Genomic DNA, 21,261 nt, shown 5'->3' with positions numbered 1-21,261 from the left:
TATATATATATATATATATATATATATATATATATATATATATATACATATATATTATATATGTCCAACCGAGTTCTCACGGGTGCCTAATTCGCGGCGAATTTCGCCAGATTCTGCTCCCTCAGCGATCCGTTATTACTGTTCGCGACAGTAGCGATTTGTAACAACAATAGGAGTCATTTATTACGACCGACAAGGAAATTTGGACGATTCCTACTTTCCAGAGCGGTTGAGAGACTCGTGGAAACGAAGTTTCCTCGAAAATTACAGTTCCGCGTTGCGAATTACATTTGTATTTGCATGCCGAATATTTTATTTAAAGCGATAGGATACACGAATTTCCTCATCTCGCTACCGTGCGATGCTAGTCGTCGCGAGTGCGTCGTTGTTTCTCAGTAGCTCCGACGAATAAGTTTTCTCCTATTAAACGCAAATCACTGAAATCGATAAACGAACCGTTTCTGTTGCGTTCATTTTCCCCTGCTTAATTTCATCTAACATCTGCTTCATCGATTTTCATTTCACGAGATTACTTTTTTAAGGAATCCTCGCGGAAATGCTGATACGAAGTTCCCGCGTGCGATGCAACGCAACGCGAACGAGTAATTTTTCTTCGGTCCTCGAAGCAATCCCTCTTCGAGTACAGTCTCTCGGGCTGCATCATTTGTCTCGTGTCGCGAGCGGCGGATGCACGGCGTGCGCGATATACACAGGCCGGGACATTTTATTATTCCCTCTTAAAAAACGTTCAGAGTCTGAGTATGACAAACGTGGTACCGTATTCATCTTAAATCTGTACATTTTTTTGATACGCGTGTCCCTTTTGATAAACGTCCTGCGATCGGTACGATTCAAACAATAATCAAAATATGTTGGATAGATACTCGAGAAAAATAACCTGAACAGCTGTCGATTAATTTTAAGGGACGTTTTAAGGGACAGCTCAGGTTTTTTCATGGTTAGATTAGGGTTGGCTAACAAATCAAGTATGGAATATAAAGTATGGGAAAAACCTAGAGGCGAGGAAATAAGGAATAACACAGTGCAATAGTAAATAAAGGGGAAGGGAATAGTCATGTATCAGTAGCTTTCCAAGTTTTTAAGCGTTATAAACTCAAAAACAAACGAACAATATTAATTTTAAATCGTCTACAAAAAAAAAAAAAATTAGTATCTTCCCTCAGACTGTCGTCTCACCGAAATCCGTTTCTTCACAGAGTCGAGAGAGAGGAATTTCTGAAAGAATCGCGCCACTGTTACGATAATTAACGTTCGACAAGAAGACGAAGATTGTCTACGTACCCGAACGATCATGTTATCCTCCCCAACCCCGCGTCATAAATATTAACGAAGTCCTCGGAAATGGAAAACTTGACCGTCTCCCTCGAGCTTATCAAGATTCGGAGCGAAGTACGATGTAAATGCCCCCGAACTCGAGAAACGAACGAGAGCGGAACCGGTTTAATTATAAATGAAAAAAGTTGTAAGCTAGTTTCGTCGCTATGAACAGCCGCTACGCGAGATTAATTAACGTCCCTTTCGTCGAAACGAGCTTATGATACGATCGACGGGGACGAGCTTTCCCGCGGGCATTAAAAAATCATCGCCGTCTTTTCCGTCCGTTCGGAGCAGCGACCTCGTTCCCGGTACGTCGTCGGCTCCCTTGGCCATCCTTTCCGCGTTTCCGCGATAGAACAAAACATCTTTATTCGCGAGAAACTGTAATCTTCTAAAACTGTAATTTTCTAAAATTAAATTCTAAAAAAAACTATAAATTCGTAATAAATAAATAAAATATTTCGGGGCGGTTCTGAGTAATATATGTATTTTTTTTCATTCTTTGGGTCTTTCATTAATATATATATATTTTTTTTCATTCTTTGGGTCTTTCATTAATATATATTTTTTTGTTCATTCTTTGGGTCTTTCATTAATATATATATATATATATATATATATTTTTATAGTAAAGAATTTACTTCATTTTTTTTTTTAAACCTTGAGAAATGTTCAGGTATGCCGTAAGGTGGCCTTGGTAATTTTTTCAATTGATCTCACACGGAAATCTTTGTGATTGTGATCCACAATTACGAAACGAGTACAACCAAACGTGATCGCGTCAACCGAAAACTGGACTCTCTGATTCGAGATTTTGGCAATTACGCTACGGTTCGAATTATGAATTTTCATGGGACGTTCCCTCGGGCAGAGCGACATCGGCTGAAACGGTTTCGTATTAACTCCGCGACGCGAAACGATACAAATTTACATAGCTTCCACCCGCCGACTTGTACTCTTCCGTCTACAAGTATCGTCCACGAGTCTCCGGTGTCGTTAGGCGAACGAATCGATAATCACTCTCTCGAGGAAATTAAACGACACTTAGTGTTTAATTCCCGGGAAATATTCAATTTTTCCTGGAACGACCAACGTTCGTTTACCCGGAGCGATTCTCACGCAGTACTGGAGAAAGGAACACGTTTCCTTTATTTCATTGTTTTCCAACGGGTTTCGTCGGCGGTGTTACTTGTTGGGGCTTTACCTCGTTCGCTCGCTAATGTATTTACCTTCGCCGAGCCGTTGAATTAAGAGATTCTTTCAATTATCCTCCGTAGGCTGCGCGGTTTCATTAATTCAATGTACCCGTTCGCTCGGACGCGAATGTTACACGCAGCTGGGCTCGACTTAATTTTTCGAAATCATGATGGATCACCGAGACCATCGAGCTTCTGCATAAACCCGTTTATTTCGCGTTCGCCGCGTTACATTTACGGTTACTAATTACCGCTGGAATGTATTCTCGCCGGGCGTGGAAATTAATTCCGTTCCCGTCCGAGGTAAACTTTACGATCTTGCTGTTACATTAAGGGACAGCGTTTGTTTGGATGCTCACAAAAATTTGAAAAACTACTTAATGGGATTCATAGCAAACTCTAATAGTAGCTTTCTTGCTTTCTCTGGAGCAACATAGGCTACGGTATTTTAAGAAAAATGATATTAAATCCGCGTAAAATTTCTTTAAAAATATGTTACCGAGCCTGTACTCGCTACTTCCTTCACCACAACCTGCAAAACGATTCGCAAAGTCAGCGTGACATATACAAGTTCGTTTCGTCCATCGAATCATTCATTTTCGTCTCAGAGTTAATGAAAATATCACAATCTGCTTACAAAAACTTTATATATTCCAAAAGCTATGGATATCACATTTACAATAAATCCAGATTCTACTTACAGAGTCGTTACAAACTGAGTTTACTGTCTGAACAAGTTCGATCGATTAGACGGTAGAGTAGAATTAGAGTAGAGTAGAATTAGAGTAGAGTAGAATTAGAGTAGAGTAGAATTAGAGTAGAGTAGAATTAGAGTAGAGTAGAATTCGAGTATAGTAGAATTCGAGTAGAGTAGAATTCGAGTAGAGTAGAATTCGAGTAGAGTAGAATTCGAGTAGAGTAGAATTCGAGTAGAGTAGAATTCGAGTAGAGTAGAATTAGAGTAGAGTAGAATTAGAGTAGAGTAGAATTCGAGTATAGTAGAATTCGAGTATAGTAGAATTCGAGTATAGTAGAATTCGAGTATAGTAGAATTCGAGTATAGTAGAATTCGAGTATAGTAGAATTAGAGTAGAGTAGAATTATGTATGTTCCGCGTAACGAGATAAATGCGTATGATTGTTACATCGGGATCGATCGTCGAAATCGAAATCGTCGACGCAACTGGAAAAAATTCCAGTAATTGCGGCAGCGTAAGAGACAAACGAACGGTTTCCTCTCATGGAAGGGCGGACGAATTGCTTTCTGTATAATTTTCTCGCCCCCGCACTTCCCTATTAATTAACATGACGATTTAACCGGTACACATACATCTGCATTACAACCGTTCCGCGAGTAGATATTTAATATTCCTGTAGGGGGTTGGGGAGGGTGGTAGAGACGCGGTAAATTTTCATTTGTACGGTTTCCAAGCTAGAGTATTCCCGGGTGGGTTATTTAACCGGTCTTCGTTTCAATTAGCCAACAATTAATAGAAAGAGATCTTTGAAGCAGTTCTCTGGACATTTTCAAACTCGCAGCGCGATTTGAATGAGAGATCCCGGTTAGGCTCGTTTCATAGTCTATAACTAGACTGCGGATCTTTATGCATCTATAGAAAATTCGAACGTGCAAGAAACTACAGAATGCAAACAATCTGCAAGAATATAAAAAAGATCGATAATAAAAAGTTCATATTATAACATTTGCAAAATAAAATAAATTCCTAATTAGGTTCAATTTTTCTTCGATTCAATTTAGTTCAATTTCGCGAAGATTTTATTTTGCATAAAGATCCGCAGTCTATTTACAACAATTATATATTCTGTATCCTAAATTACAAATCCCTTTCGTTCGTAAATCACCGAAGATCACTGCTCGTATCGTGTCTCGCGTGATATTGCTCGTATCGTGTGTCGCGAAAAGGTAAATGTCGAAGCCGATACGAGGAAACGACGGTTCCGTGTAGACACGCTTTCTTTTCGCACGTTGTTCGAGCCCATCCGACCGTGTCCTCGGCGTCGCGACGTGTAACCATTAAAACGACGGTAATTATAGGGCGAAGATTAACGAGAACGTTTTCTCTTCTTTCTTTCTGCAGAATGAAGCTGTGGTGGAGTTTGACGCTGGTGGGTGTCACCCTGTTGATGATCGTCGTCAACGCCAAGGCGGAGTCCGACCTTTGGGAGGAGGACGACAAGGAGGTTCTCGTGCGAACCGTTCGCGGCACCAAAGAACGAGGTATCGGATAATCAAGCTTAATTAAAAATCTGTCTCGATGTCAAAGACGGATACAACTGCGAAACTAACGAACCATCGACTCGATGGGCCCTTATTCGTCGATCTCTTTAATTTAAATCTTCCAATGGTTCGTTTACAATAATCTTTGGATTTTTATCTTTCGCAATCTTCGCGAGAATATCTTCGACGGATCGGCGAAGTTCTGCCGATGAAAACGAGCCCAAACACGACCCGGTTCGGACTACTTTTAAATTATACGTTATTCGCATAACTTTCATTACGCTTTTTTCACGCATGATTCAAAGTGGTTCGAACATAGCCGTGTTTGGACTCGTTTTTCTCGGCGCAACTTCGGCGATCTATTCGTAACACTTTCATAAAGATATAACGAGAATAGCGAGCAACAATACGTGTTACATTGCCGAAGGCTCATTCTACAACCAATTACGATCCAATTTTATTGGAAATTGCTCGACACGTAATCCCATACTCTGGACGCCCCGTAAAATTAATATCGCATTTTTTAAAACGTAAAATTTAATTCCGTATAATAACGCAACACCCAACCGGCCCGTAACCTTCCATTATTGTCGATCGTAAAGCACACTTTTCATTAACGCTCGCGATACGTATCGCGTTTGATCGTTCAACAAACGCTACATAAACGCGCCACTTATAAAGGAAACGTCCTCCCACGTTCATTTTTAACAACGCCGGCCGAATATTCCCCAGCGATTTAATTATCGTAGCTTCGCGGACTTTCGGCAGCCGGTGAACGAAACGAAGAACGATGAGAGTAGCCGACCCGTTACATTTTTTAACAAAGTAACAGCCAATTATGAAACTTTCGATGATTTATACGAGGGTGTCTTAACGGCGCCGTACCTAGAATTTTTTTTCCTCGTTGAGGACGCTCTGGGGAGCTCGCGGTAAGAATTCATTGAAAGTTATATCGCCGGCGTTAATTCACCGACCGGGTCTTCTCGGACACGATGCACTTTGACTGTTAAATGATGCAAACGCTTCAAAGGGTGGTACGCTACCGGAGAACGCTCGGTTCTAATTCCAATCGGTTACCGACAGTAAATCCCTTCCTCGGTGCAAACTTGGTTCCCAACGGATCGCGGAATTTTCGTGATAGTTGGACTACGGATATTTGTACAAATTCATATCTTAATATACGGTATATACACGCACCAATGAAGAATAAAAAGAATTTTTCTTGAGGGTAACACCACTATAGAGACCGAAAAAAAGGCCTGAGCTTTGATAATTAATTTTGAGAGTGTCGCAAAAGGAACGGGATTTCTTTTTAAAGGAGGTTTTTGTTTTTAACACATATCGAAGTACGAACAAAAATTGTTGTTTTAGAATTTTAGTATAAAACGACAAAGCGAGTCTTCGAAATTTACTCTTTTTAAAATCCGGAACAAACAACCGAACAATTTTATAATCTATATATTGTCGGCTATAGAAGTACGGAGTTTTCTTTTTTAAATCAAATATTGCAGAAACAGCACACTAACCGATTTTTCGGTCAAAAAATAAACAGTAAATCGTTAATAAACACGAAAGTGCACATTAAACAAAAAGACTGCTACGTGCTTCTACAGCCAACGGTGTATATGTTATAAAATTTATCGGTAGTTTGTTCCGAATGTTGTGCACGGCGAAAAAACCGTTCTCCCATGAGGTCGTTTAAAAAAAAATTAATTTTGGCGACTCCCATCGGCGCCGCCATTTCGTACTAAAATTACAAGACAACAATTTTTGTTCGTACTTCGATATGTGTTAAACAAACTCTCTGTAAAAAGAAATCCTATACCTTTCGCGACACTCTCAAAATTAATTATCGAAGCTTAGGCCTTTATTTCAGTCTCTAGAGCTACCCCCCCCCCCCCCCCAAAGGGTAACTCTAAGAACTACCCTTATAATTATTACTGGGTCGCTCGTGCGTCATTGGAATCGTCTTCGAGGTTTTTGGGGACGCTGAACCCGAATATGATATTAATTTTTTCCACCCGTGAGCTAAAGAAACGACGTCGGAACATTCGTGAGAATCGAAAATTCGACTTTGGTCTAGATTTCGAGCACCGCGCGACGTCGAGCGGTAACGGCAGGGAATTGAAGCATCGTTTCGCGATCACGTCGGTCCCCTCGGGTCGTATAGACGTATGAAAAAGCGCTTTTGTTTCGTCGCGGCTCTTTCTAATCTCTCGGGATTTTCTCTCCCGCGGCCAGGATCGCGAATACAATTGAAATATCCAGCCAGCGACGCGCGACGTGTCTCATTGTCGGCTAAGATCATTCGCCTCTCTCGGAAATTTATTCGGGGTTTCGGGCCACGGACGAAACCGACGCTTTTCTTTCGCCACCCTTTCACCGATACCTCCACCCGAAAATTTCAGCTTTCGAATATCGCGTACGAATCACGACGCCCGAATTTTCAACGTGGTTACGCTTAGATTATCTACGATCGAAGTATGTATTAGAGAAACCGAAAAGTAATGTCGTTTTCTTTACATCGAAGTGAAACGAATTCTTAATAAGTTTCTGTTCTTAATCAATTACGTAATCGCTGTCGTCGTCAACAGCATTATGCTATCTAGTGCGCCAATGTTTAACGCCAGATCGTTGAAAGTCAAGGAGCTGACGAACGATAAATAAGAATTGACGTTCGTAGAAACGTTACCTTCGACGAATATTTACAATCATAAGTATCATCTTCTATCTCTACGAAAGAAATTCGTTCGAATGAAAGAAGTAAATCGACGAATCGATCTCGAAATTAGACGCCACTTTACCCGTATCTCCATCGACGTTTCGCATCTGTTGCAGCATCCGGCAGCCCCGCGTCGTGCAGATACGTGAAGGGTCAATGGTCGGATTGCGACTCGAAAACCAACACGCGGTCCCGCACCTTGAACCTTAAGAAAGGCGACAAGTCCTGCGAGCCGACAAAGACCATCGAGAAGAAGTGCAAGAAAGGTAAATAGTAGTAACGAGACTTTGTGCCACCTTTCTTCTTTTTTTTTTTTTTATTTTTCTTCTTTTTTCTTTTTTAATCACGGTTTCCCGATACCTCTCCGCTCCGGTTTCCACGCGAAGCGTAAAGATTTTAAATGTTCCGGTATGCAGCGTCGAATGCCCCGTATTCCTTTCATTCCGCGGTATTCGGGTCCAGAACCGTCGTTCCTAAGTATTTCGAGCGAAGCTAATAATTCGGAGGTGAAAATGCCGCTGGTTACGGCCGGGAAATGTCGCGATTTTTAACCGTGCCTCGATGGCTCGGTAACGGTTCGTTCGTTAAACGGTATAATCAGACGAGTACACGAATAACGAACGCGAGACAATGGAGCGGTACACGTACCATCGGTCTACAAATTATTACTCGTTCGTTGGAAAGTTTCCTGTGGATCTCTTGTCGCAGATATACGATACCTTGGTTAAAAAAAAAAAAAAAAAAGAAAAAAGAAAAAAAATCTTCAAGCATTGTTTCATTACCATTCGCGTACATCCGCTACGGAGGAATATCTTTGGGGTTCCTTTGTTAGATAATTATTTTCACTTTCCCGATACGGAAGAGCGAATAACGTACAATTTGAATCCCCAGGAATCGTAAGAAACGCGTATCGTGTAAAAATCGTAATCGTGTCGAGATGATCGGAATATTTTTTGAATCGGTTGAATCTCAATTGGAGTACAATCGAGTCGTACGATTGAATGCAATTCACTCGATGAATAGTTCGAACGAGACCATGCGTAAGCAAATCGTTTTTCTTTTTATTATAAAAAATTGTTCAAATTTTTACCAACCGCGCGGTGGTAGCTTTTAAGAAGAACGCACTTTTCCCCTTCCGCGTCTTCTACGCGTTCACCTTCCCCTCGAACTATTTCTTCCTCCTCTGCGTCGTCTCTGTCCCCTGCGAAGAGGTCCATTTCCCCTCTAGGCGTTCTCTTCCCCCCTCCACGTGATTTCTCTCCGCTCTCCGGCGTCTTCTTCTCCCCTCCAGTCGTTCCGTTCCCCCGTACGCTTTCTGTCCCCTTTCGCGACATCTTCTTCCCCCTCCACGCGGTCTCTCCACCACTCCCAACGTCTCCGTACCCCACCGCGAAGCCTTTCTCCCTTCCGCGCGACTTTCATTACGATTCAACAAAAGCGGGTAAAAAAGCGATTCATTCCGCGAAGCGACCCGACACAATTTAAATGGTAAACTTCGACGATATCTTTGTAAAAACACAGTCGGTTCGCTTCGCGACACATGCTACCTCCGAGCACGCGCTATATCGCCTCTATTTTTTCGCTCGTCCGATAGAATATGTACAAATAACGAATGAATCTTTTTTTCCCCGCGAAAACACTCCGAACGATCCAAGCACGGTCGTCCCTGAAAATCGGAACAAGTATTTCTTTCGCGATCCGTGTCCAATGCACGGCCCAACGGACCCGTCGGGATTTCACGAAACGGCGACACATCGCCCCAACACCAATCGAAATCAATCGAACATGTCCGGTATCGATAATCCAAATGTTCACGTTTTTATTTTCCATCGGTCGCAAACAGCTCGCGAGACTAATTAATACGGTTTAATCTACCGGGGGTGCTGGCACGATCGAACGTTTCCCGCGTTCTTTGCATGGAACGAGGCTTAATGGACTCTGCTAATTAGCGAGGAGAACCACCACCCCACCCCACTCCCTCCCTCCCTTCCCCTCTCCCCGCCCCTAGTGGAACGTCTTAATTAATTAAACGAGCTCGAAGAACGACACGTCGCGTCCCAGTTATCGGTGATTTCGGACAACGGTGCATTCGTTTCGGCGCTAATCAGCTTCGTAAATTCAACCAGGCGACAGGGTTTCCGTGACTCACTCTTTCAATTCCACCCGTCACCTCTCCCGCCTCGCATCTCATACGGTCACGGGTCTAGTGGAATTATTGTTCGGCGTCGAGTTACACGCGGGAAGCCGTGAAATGCACCCGAAAAAAAAAGGAGGAAAGAAAATGGTCGCGGTCGGAAAATAAAAGAAAAAAAAAAGGAAAGAACTCACGTTGGAGTCGCGCCATCGAACGCAGGTCACGTTATTCAACGCGCGGAAACGTTTTCGGCCGAGGGACTTTTGAATTCAATGGACGGGACAGGTTGATCGCTCTGCCCTTTTCGGTTCGAGTCCGAACGGCGCCATCTAGAATTCCGATCCGGCGACGGCTTGGGGATATTTCGGATTTATGCGTCGGCGAAGTTCCGTCGCGGCTGTCGCGTTCGAGTCACGAAGTTGAATTGTAAATGGCCGACCGTCTTCGGGAACGTATATGTATAAAAGAGAGTGTTCGATATTTTACATTAAAATCACGCGACCCGTAGTGTAAGAAGTCCTGGTTTCAGTCATGAACGTGATCGCCTGAATAATATCACCTAATATTTTCACCTAAACTAGAGTTAGATGAAAGGAAAGATATAAATAGCGGATAAATAGTAGATGATTGAATGTAAAGGGCACAGATGTCTGAAAAGATTGGTCAGGAAATTAGCGTTCTTGTTTCGTAACACGAGATGCACCGTTGTCGCGTTAACTTGTACGATGGTTGGAACGCAAATGGGAGTTTATGGCGGTACGATTAACTCTGCGTGGCGGGGAGCACAGCTTGCCGGTACGAAAAGGGTACGTGGAGCGGATGCGTGAATCAGCTGATGACGAGAGTGGACAATTTGAAGGCGAACAGCGACGCTGGCTGCGAGAAGACGCGTCGACTCACCAAGAGGTGTAGACCGGAGACCAACACCAAGAAGACCACCAAAGGTATTTCTAGTAATTTTCTTTTTCACCCAGAACGAATGAAACCTTATCTAAAACCTCCTATAAGTATTTAACTCGCGCTAGAGGATAGGATTACAGATGCTTCGACTCGGTAGGTAAAGAAGGGATAACGCGGTAGTGGTGGGCAAAACTCTAAGTTTCGAATAAATCTGAAGTCTGCCGATCTGTCTATCTCCTTTCCTCTTTTGAACATTTTCCAAAGAAAGAAACGAGACAAACACGTCGACAAACTTGACATTTATTCGAAGACTAGGGTTTTGCCCATCCCTGGATCACGTACCAACTAAATATTTTCAGAATTTCTTCGTTGACGGTGACATCGTCAAAACCTCGTTATGAATTATTTCATTACATCTTTGATTAGTTTTTAACGAGCGCGAAATACCAGAAATTATTATAATCGCCTAATGATGTATGCAAACTGTAAAATCAATACGTACACACACCGTGTCGTAGAAGGGAATCAAAATGGAGTTCTAGATTCACGGATAGCGGTCGAATGGAAGTAATTCGTCATCGGTTGAAACGACGCAAAAACGGCGTTCCTCGAGATTTTATTGGACGACGCGCCAACAACCCCATTGTCTGGGGCTCAGTGGTCTGTTGTACTCTAGTTGTACTCGAGATTGACACTAGTGTCACGGCACCTTACCTCGTCGAGTACGCTTGACGATGGCATTGACGGAGTTAAAGATAAGGTTATTGAAGCGTCTCCTTGGGGTCACGGACAAAAGAAGCAATAAATGTGCCGTGTATAACGTCCGAACGGATAGGAGAACTCGCGTCCAAGGAGAATGCGTTTCTGTATCTCGTAGCGATCGTCGAATCGTAAAAAGAAAGATAATTTTAATAAACGTAGAAATCGGAATTTTCATTAAAAAAAAAAAAAAAAAAAAAAAAAAAATAAATCTAACAGAAAACTTTGGTCTGTTTCAGGTGAACGATCGAACAAGAAGTCGGGTAAGCAGTAAGTTGGAAAAATCGTCGAGGGAGCGCGCTGCAAACTGTTTCGGCAACAGGCAACGAAAACAAAATCTTGTCATTTTCACGTGAAACTTTCATTCTCTCGAATATAAATACTGTCTAGCGTGAGCGTATCGAACGAACAAATTGTATTCCGCGTTCCAGAATGACAGCGATCGTAATTCGGTAGATAAAGGTTCTCCAGAACGCTGCTGTCTGCGAAACAACCAGATATGTAAATGTGTAAACCGTACGGCGCGACAATTTGCGAAGCCGAATTTCTCGGATACGTTTGCTGTCGGTATTTAACCGACCGTCGGTATTAATTATCGACAGAGTACGCGTTGGGCTGTTTTCCGTATCACTTCCATTACGCGTGGCCAAATGTCGTTAGCCGCGACGCGGACGTACTAAAGCGTATTAGGCGAACCTGATAATGCTCTTCTTGGCGGCGTTGTGCCGACGCCGAAATTACTGTGTACCAATTTACGTGTGAATATTAAATTCGTGCCCTCGACGCAGTAGCATAGCGAAACCGTTGAAGATCGACATATTTCCTCTTTCCTCTCTCGTTATTAACGTTCGCTGTCGTGTTTGATTGAAGAAACTTTTCTAATCTTATATTATTCGCACTTGCTGTTTGTTAGCCATGTATCAGAGGGGCTGCGAATAACCAGACTAATATTTTCCAATATCTCGTTTGGAATAAGGAGAAAAGAATTCTCTAGGAAAGAACTTTTCTAAAAAAATCAAGACAACGGTTTCGGTTGTTGGAGAAAGTGCTACTGTCTCGACGATCGATTAGAAAAACCTCCTAGCTACAAGAATACGAAACACAACTGCCGTTGAGATTCTGTATGAAAGATATTCTCGTTAGAATATTACGTCGTTGAGGGAAAAAGAAAAACCCATTCGAGTTTCCAACGTTATACGATTTGTCCATCGTAGCATGCATAGAAATCCCCCTTCCCCCTCCCTCCTAATTAGAGAATAACGTATCAAGAAGGAAAAGAAGGTCGCGCGATCTCTGTGTTCTTAAGATGTTTATTAACTTTGTCTTCCTGTGGTTAAAAAGGGAAAGAAGAAGATGGCGTCGATAGCGAGCGTTCGGTACTGTAGTCGGCTCCTCGATTAGTTTCGTTCTCTTAGTTTGCACGCGACAAAACTCCTTCCAAGGAGTCCTTATCGTACGATTGTTTACAAGCTGACACGCTCTTCGTTTGGGTTTCGTTTCGTCTTATTCCTTTCTGTTTTTCTTCTTTTTTTTTTTTTTTTTCGTCGACTTTGCGGTGTTTACACTTAAAACCAGGTACAATGTTTGTGAGATAGAGACGCAATCTCTCGATTTTCGCGTAGGTACTATACAGTGTTCGATGTTAAAACTATGTCTTATATTCATCCAACGGTTTCTAAACTTCTCGGACTTTTTCATTAGTACTCGATCGTTAGTTGAACGATATTTGTAAAGCTTGATAAACGCGATGCTAATGAGAGTAACAAAAAAAAAAAAAAACATGTGCGACTTTTTCTACGATGAATGGAAGAATGAGGTTAATTAGAGAAACTCGTAAACGTTGAAAAAGAGAACGTATCGAAAATTACATATACATCCTTAGCGGGCTGGTACGATGGAAACGAACATTTCTTTAAAAAAAAAAACGTTATTCGTGTCGCGTCCCTAAGTTTGGGAACCGCTGCCTTATGTAAGAAGTACGATTCGATAATTACTACCGTTTCTCCGATATTGTATCAACGATCCCTTCTCACCGAGACGTATTCCTTGCATACAAACAAAAAATTATATATATAAATATATATATATATATATAAGAAACGTCGCTGTATACAGTTGTTATATGTGTCTCGTATTATCTCTGAATGGAAAAGTTAAAATAATAACGAAAGCCAAATGAGCATGAAAATCAAATGAACGTAACGAAAAGTCTCAAACGAATTCGTAGAGCCGGGACGCTAATATTAATCGAGCCGTTCGTTATGCAAGTAGTGCAGGCGTAGGGTCCATTTAAAAAAAGAAACCGAGTTCTTACTTAGTGTCTTATTTAGACAGAGCAAAATTACGATCGTATCTACTTTGGTTGGATTGTTAAACGAAATGAGAAGAAAAATGATTAAGCAATAGTTGTTAGAATTATTAAGGATAGTTCTTACGTTAATGACAACAAACATACATTCGTTGAATAAAAATAAACGAAACTTGCATCACTTCCGTAACGAACGATCGAACGATTGGAACTCGTCCCTACGAGACGTTTCATTGAAACTATAGAAATCAAACCTTTCCCCCCAGATACAAGATTGTATTTGTTTTTAAGTCTAGATGTATACAAACAAAAGTAATTCGTTGAATAAAGTCAGCTGATTCAGGTTATAATACCGGGGTGCACACGATAAGTTCGTATACTCGACCGAAACGTTGATTATACGGATTCGATGGTGGCGTTGGTCGGTGCCGATGATCGTAGCTAGATTACGTATATACAGCATATCATCATTACGCATAAAACGAAGGGAAGAAAAATAAAATAAACGAATCTATCGATATAGGGTAAGGATAGCATTGTCTACGTTCTATGGTCTCTTCTAATTACTGTCATTAAACGTCTACTAAACGTAATTATTAACACTGCTTCACATCTCTGTGTGGAACTCGATCGAGGTTATCCGTGTTTTAACTGCATTGTAACATAGCAGAATCGATAGAAGAAATACGCTACTAATTAGAGGTTAATTACCTTCTCAAAGTAGGGTTCCGATTTGTTGTTTAATAAAAAAAAATTAGAAAAAAATTCGCCGCGAAATTGTCGGATTTCAAGGTGTCTTTCCATGAAAAAATTATGTCTGAACAAATCGGAATCCTCGAAAGATTTCACGGTGAAGGAAGAAGCTTGTTTTACTTGTTTTTCAAAGTTAATCTGTCGCTGTGCTCGCGAAACGTAATCAAAAAAGCCTTTGCAACGGTGGATGCGTGAGTCTCTTGATCGCGCCATTGGAGATTTTTAATCAATGACCATGTCGATAGTTCAAACTCGTTAGTGGCATAGAATCATACGCGAGGAAGGATTTTGTTGAGCGTTTTTTTTTCTTTTTTTTTTTGTTGGTTTAATCGGTCACGTTGGACGAAGTTCTTACGGCAGATGAAAACGCGCGATGGCGTTGGTTAAACGTGGAATGGCTTCCGGGGGAAACGATGCGTCGGGTAGAAAGTACGCTGAGGTTTTAGTTGCTTAGGCAATCGAATCAAATTTAACATTTCTTAAATCAAATATCTCTCGTAGTTCGTGGGAAATCGTCAGTGATTTATTTACAAGCTGATGTTATAACTGAATGCAGAAATTGTATAATGTATCTACTTATTAAATAATTGTGTAACCGTTACACATGTAATAAAAATCCAATGTTGTCAATAAGAAAAACTAAATATTATACATAAAAACAACGATCACCTCTGATATCCTACCTATCATCTATGATAGACACCTGCCAGGGTTACTCGTGAAGTAAGTACGCGTTTTACGCAAAGGCAAGCATCTTTTATTTGTCAAAAGAACGCATATAAAAGTTACAAAAGTTTCTGTGTAATCGATACAATTGCCATTACACGAAAAATATTAAATATCAGAAACTGGGACGGATACAATTCTTTCGTAAATCGTATTATAAAATTTTAATAAAAGTCACGATTATATAATTGGACGGAATTATTAGCATTACTTACAATATATAAAAATTTTCGTATAAAAGATACAGATATATAGCATTCATTTTTTAAGGTATGCCGCTATACTACCGTTAAACTAGAGAGAAATGATATCACGTTTCTGATATGCATTCAAGCGAATCACTTAAATTCTGTTTATCAAAGTTAAAAAATGTAAAATGTCGTGCTCTGATATAGAGCAAACGTGGTCATATAGAATGCATAGTTTTGATTTAAAGTTTGATATAAAGCAAACGAATCTTTGAAAACACGTGGTGATATTACTACTTATTTTTACGGTATAGAGACAGAGAGTTTTCGAGAATACGCTTTACCCTCCCATTCCTGATCGGATGGCAATGCCGTGTGACGTAATTTGCAAATACGCGATCCATATTTCAGTACAACTATTATAACGCAAACCACAACAAGAGTCAGGCACGTTGTTGCTGGCCAAAATATGTGCAGTCCCATTTTGGCGTAATTTTCTACTTAAGCTATTTTCAAAAATTTACCCTTTGTACTTTGTACACCTACTATCTCTTAACTTTGGCTGTACAATGTATCAGTTTGTATGACAGTGAAACAGAAACTATAGTTCTAGTTAGACGTTAATAACTTTCAGGCTCTGTTATTTTTGTTAATACGTATAATATCAGATCTATCGTCTAATTACTTTTAGCTCGTTAATATCTAATTAAATCTCACTCTCACGTTTTTGCATCTCCATGTACTCTTGCGATTGCGGTGAGGTTTTATACGATTTCGGGTTGTGATATTGCAAGACCTCGCGTGTCTCTGGCTGGAAGGTACGCCCAGGCTCCAATTCGCTTAAATCTAGAGGTGGCGTTTTATGCGGTATTACCGTCCACAGTGGTTGAATCCACCTATTTCCTGGTTAAACAGAAAAAAGGGAAGACAATTAAACAAAGGCTTGTTTGAAGCGATAGACCAATATTTTTAGATGAATTTTGTTTAGAAACTCACCCGTATGACGATTCTGCCAATAACTTTTATGTCGAGAGCAGAAACAGAATCCGATGTTCAAAATGCACAGGACAGCGAATAGCACAGAACAGATGGTTACGGTGATATAAAATGGCGTAAAGTCACCGTATTCGTGTTTGACAAAAAAGGGATTCTTCAGGTAGTCCTCTCGCTCGTCTAGAATGGACATTTTATAAATTTTAGACTGAGATTCTTCTGAAAAAGACAAAGACGGTTTTCCCTTCAGTACATGGAACTTTTTGACAAGCTTATAGATTCACAAATTAACTGAAGAAAATCAAACCGATCAAATTCTTTCAAAGTACACAAAATTTTATTTAACTTTCAAAATCGTGTGAAAAAATTGTCAATATTTAACGATTACATGCACCATCTTCGAAAATAACGTAATAATGACGACAGACTCTGTCAGATATATGATATAATTCATGGAACAATCCGAGAAATATTTTCTTGGAGGAGAGACACTAAGAAAACGAAGGCGTGGCGTGTGAGATCAACATTACAGAATCGAGGATATTTAAACCGCTCGAGTCTTACGTACCAACGCTAATAATAACTATACTGTACATTCGTTAATGCCTTTAGTCATAATACAATTAATCCGAAGCTAATTACAAGTTGTGAAACGAGTTTTCGAGAGAAGGAATTCGGAGGTTCTCGAAGGCGTCAATGAAGTCGATATATGTTAATACGGTACATACCTTCGAGTAATTCGTATCCTCCTTTGCGTCCTTGTTTCGATTATCAATGCGATTCTTGATAATTAATATCGTATGCGACGCACCGATGGTAGCATTAAGGCAACGACGCAGTCATTCGAAAATGCACGCATCGCTTGATGCACTGGAATCTGTTACAACAAGTTGTATTTGGGCGGGGCATTGTACAATCTGGCATTTAGTCACGAAAATATCATTGACGTGCCATCTAGCGGAGCGTTGCATGCAATAGACGCACATGAACGCACACTGATGCACGAGCAGTGCATGCATGAACTCGGTAGTTCGGGAAATTTCGGAAGCAGTCGGCTCCCTTCGGTAAGTCGAGAAAGTAGCTTCTATTCTTTGAGTATATAGACAATATACAGGGTGTTCCAAAATTGTTGGAAGTTCTTGATGAGGGTAGTCCGGAGTGTGATTTGAAACAACTTTTTCCTTGGCGGAAATGTTGTCCGAGGCTTCGTTGAGTAGATATTAACGGAAAACACTGACCAATCAGAGCGCGAGCATGCCAATAGAGTAACCGCTGATTGGTCGGGGTTTTCTGTTAATATCTCCTCGACGAAGCCTCGGACAACATTTTCTCTAAGGAAAAGGTTGTTTGAAATCACCTCCCGAACCACCCCTTTCAAGGTGTTATAACATTTTTGGGACCCAGGGCCGTATTGACAGAATTATGGGCCCTCAGAAAAAAAATTGCACCAGCCATAAAGGCACCCTCAGGGACTGTAGCTATGATAAAATTGTAGCTACAGTACGGGCTTAACGATCCCGAGGTACCCAAGCTATAGGAGGGCCGCGATAAAAAAGTAACTAAATGTAGATGTGAAATGGAAAAGAAAGAAAACAAAGACTCTCGGATCGTAAGAGTTGTAAACTATCCTTTGCTGGGGAAGTAACCTATAAAATTAGTGCAACATATAACCTGATGTTGTAACGTTACCATTGAGGGATACTAGCAGATACTAGTGGTAACGTTACCAACGTAGTTTCCACTCTCACGCGTGTTCGTATGTTTTACCATACGAGAGTTCAACAGCAAGAGCTGCTTAGAGTTTCTGCCGCTATTTATCGCCCTCTGTTACGATTTTTTATTCTCTACTTCTACTCTATTTTATTTAGCAGAGTTCGCCTACGTTCCAAACGTTAATAAATAGACCGTGGTTTATAGGAAATTTCAATGTACAAGAGACTACAAAATGCGCACAGTATGCAATAGTATAAAAAGATATTAAAAGTACAGTTCGTATTACAATGTTTGCACCTATATGTCTCTTGCATTCAGTAAATATCTTTCCGGCCTCAACGTGTCCATAGTTTCTCAGTTTTCTGGAACGCATTCAGATGCATCGTCGTTAGACGATTCCACTGACCTCTTCCGGGTGCAATTCTTCGCGTGCATATAATAACGTTCTTCGATCCATTTCGCGCGAATCGCTCGCGTCTGAGGTGCAGCGTACGCCGCGAGGAATCGTGAAAAGAAATCCGCGCTTTTCTCGCCGGGGTTCATTAGCGCTGGAAATTAGTGTCTGCGGTTCAACGAGCGCTCCGTGGCAGTATTCCAGAGGTGGAACGAACCCGAAGAGCGTTCGACGGGCATTCACGATGCGTTTGTGCGCGTATAGAAGGAATGCGTAACCCCCTACTCCGGTTCGCTCATTGTTCGTCCTCCCCTGGGCGCGGTTCGATTCGTCTGTATTTTGTACCGATTCAATTCCTCGCCAGAACTTTCGTGCTTCTTCTTTTTCGAACTCCAAACAATCCATTATTCAACATTATTCTCGGCAGGACCGGTCGTGCGTTACGAAAATGATTTATAGTTCATTTGGGAAACGAATGAAAACTAGGGACGAATTATTTGATCAGAGAATGGAAAATTCTTTAGAAACAAGAAATATTTAGTCGTTCTCTCGATCGTTCGATTTTTCGGTCGTTAACGTTTCGGGACACTCGTAGATAAAGCACGAAGGACCCGAGGGATGCATTTCGACCCTCCAGCGTGCTATAAAGTCCTGTTTTATCTCCACCGAATTCCTGAACGCTAACTCATCGTGGCTCATTGTAATGTTGATGTCACGCTCCGGGATCGAGGCGTGTCCGCGCATTGATTCGCATGACTCTATGCATTCGGAAAGCGAGCATAAATTTCAACCGCGATAAGCCAGACGCCATCTTGGGTGGAAGAGTCGTTGAAACGATTTCTTATTGAAATCGTAGATATTTAGAAGGGCGAGGGGATTTTTATTTTTTATTAAAAATAATAATTGTTCGCTCTTCGCCGGCGCGAAGTTCTTTCGTGCCCCTCCCCCCTCGACTTAGACGATTTCGAGAGACCGGTTTCGTCTGGTTTCGTCCTTTGGTATTCGCAAACCTGCCGGCGACTGCACTCCCTCCCGTCACCACCCCCCTCCCTCCCAAACGAGCACTAACAACGCGAACGAGACTAGATAGGCTCGAAACAGAACAGAGAAACGCACTCGTTCTTCAAACGAGGGAACTGCGATTCGAGATTCGAGGTGGGATCGTTGGAAGGCGAGCATCGACATTGGCGAAACTTTAGGGGTGATTCTCATAAGGAGCGCGGTAATGGCAATGCGAATAAAATAGTCACAAATTACATGGATTACATGGACAAGTTTAACACGTTGAACGCCACGTCACCCATATATGGGCGACAGAGCTTTTCACCGAGGAACTTGAACAATTAATTTTAAGGACTGAGTGTTGATGAAAACGAATCTAGATAGAATTATGATAGTAAGGTAGATTTATAAAGACAGAATTATAAAGTATATTATAATAAACACTAGAAAATAGTATGACGAAATCTATGAAAATAAATGAAATAATGACACAATCGCAGCCACCCACTAGCAGTTGCTCGTTCATCTGCAATCATTTCCTCCGCTGTAATGAGACGCACCACCTACGATAGGTTCAATAAACAGTAAAAATCGAGTAGACACGTTCTCGATGCCTGCATGCGAATCCAGTTCGTTGCACTCTGGTGGCGAACGGAGAGGGCATTATCGACAGAACCGTAATCAATTTTGGCGCCCTTGGAAAACATTCTCAACATGGCGTCGTTATTTAATCATCGTTTAAAAAAAATTTTTTTTTTTGGAAGGGAATCGTATTCGACAGTAAGTAATGGTATATTTTGCGAGTCAAATTCGGTGAATCGGGATAGAATTGTATTCGTTTCGATTTCAAATCACCGGTAATTATGCATAATCCCTTTGGAAAAAATTCTTAACATGGCGTCGTTGTTTAATCATCGTTTAAAATAAAATTTTTTTTGGAAGGGAATCGTATTCGACAGTAAGTAATGGTACATTTTGCGGGCTTCTTGTAACTGAATTAATTTAAACAATTGTCGTGTCTTCTGTCTTCGATTCTATTGCAATCGTGACCTTGGAATATACTTGTACGCAATTTCGAAACGCCCCTCGGCTGTATTTTTCCTCTTTTTTTTTTTGCGATAGGTAGATACGATACTTTATAGTCGAGGGGTACCGCGATCGCCGTTGAACAGGAAAGAAAAAGTGGGGAAAAAAGGGGGATATAATAAGGCGGTAAGAAATCGCTCAAGGTAAACGTCAACCGGTAGGCATGACCGATTCCCCTTCTTCTTTCACCCTTTTTCTCGCTATAACTTCCTTCAACGAGTCTCCTTCTGAAACACCGGACGACGTGAAAGTAAGGGGCCAGTGGTGCTCAGATAAAAAAACAAACGACTAAAATTGGCCATTCCGAGTACCTCGTTTAATGATTACCTTAATATTCACTCGTATAAAAATTCACAAAAAATCTCATTCTTTCTTCTAAACCGCCCAAACATTAATACGACCAAATTACCTCAATTTTTGCTTATATAAAAATTCAAACAAAATTTTAGCTCGCTATCTAAACCGCCCAAAATTAATACGACCAAATTACCTCAATTTTTCCTTATATAAAAATTCACAAAAAAATGTCATCCTTCTATCTAAAACCCCAAAAATTAATTCGACCAAATTACCTCAACATTTCCTTATATAAAAATTCACAAAAAAATGTCATCCTTCTATCTAAACCCCCAAAAATTAATTCGATCAAATTACCTCAATTTTTGCGTATATAAAAATTCAAACAAAATTTTAGCTCGCTATCTAAACCGCCCAAAATTAATACGACCAAATTACCTCAATTTTTGCTTATATAAAAATTCACGAAAAAATGTCATCCTTCTATCTAAAACCCCAAAAATTAATTCGACCA

General features: G+C 40.9%; 3 protein-coding genes across 3 annotated transcripts in view; 1 reads left to right on the top strand and 2 right to left on the bottom strand.

The window, feature by feature from the left end:
• The window catches only part of LOC128895027 (uncharacterized), a 53,652-nt gene extending 41,841 nt beyond the window's left edge, over positions 1 to 11,811 (top strand). Inside the window, exons 2-5 of the mRNA XM_054157236.1 lie at positions 4,633 to 4,772; positions 7,611 to 7,760; positions 10,417 to 10,572; positions 11,527 to 11,811. Of these exons, the coding sequence (XP_054013211.1) occupies positions 4,634 to 4,772; positions 7,611 to 7,760; positions 10,417 to 10,572; positions 11,527 to 11,561 (480 nt within the window). The 5' untranslated portion in view covers position 4,633 and the 3' untranslated portion in view covers positions 11,562 to 11,811. The remainder of the gene's footprint in view (positions 1 to 4,632; positions 4,773 to 7,610; positions 7,761 to 10,416; positions 10,573 to 11,526) is intronic.
• A 3,394-nt stretch (positions 11,812 to 15,205) lies between these two features.
• Positions 15,206 to 15,746, bottom strand: LOC128895031 (uncharacterized). The gene has a single exon (XM_054157241.1). The coding sequence runs from the start codon at positions 15,743 to 15,745 to the stop codon at positions 15,566 to 15,568; it is 180 nt and encodes a 59-aa protein (XP_054013216.1). The 5' UTR covers position 15,746; the 3' UTR covers positions 15,206 to 15,565.
• A 222-nt stretch (positions 15,747 to 15,968) lies between these two features.
• On the bottom strand, positions 15,969 to 17,192 carry LOC128895029 (uncharacterized). The gene is made up of 3 exons (XM_054157239.1): positions 16,984 to 17,192; positions 16,259 to 16,474; positions 15,969 to 16,165 (listed from the first exon to the last, which is right to left on the bottom strand). The coding sequence occupies exons 2-3, from the start codon at positions 16,446 to 16,448 to the stop codon at positions 15,969 to 15,971; spliced, it is 387 nt and encodes a 128-aa protein (XP_054013214.1). The 5' UTR covers positions 16,449 to 16,474; positions 16,984 to 17,192.
• Positions 17,193 to 21,261: the final 4,069 nt, after the last annotated feature.

This window comes from Hylaeus anthracinus, unplaced genomic scaffold (assembly GCF_026225885.1).
Source record: "Hylaeus anthracinus isolate JK02 unplaced genomic scaffold, UHH_iyHylAnth1.0_haploid 4, whole genome shotgun sequence".
Lineage (NCBI taxonomy): Eukaryota > Metazoa > Arthropoda > Insecta > Hymenoptera > Colletidae > Hylaeus > Hylaeus anthracinus.
Note: the sequence above shows the minus strand (reverse complement) of the source record. Positions and strands in the feature narration are given on the sequence as shown.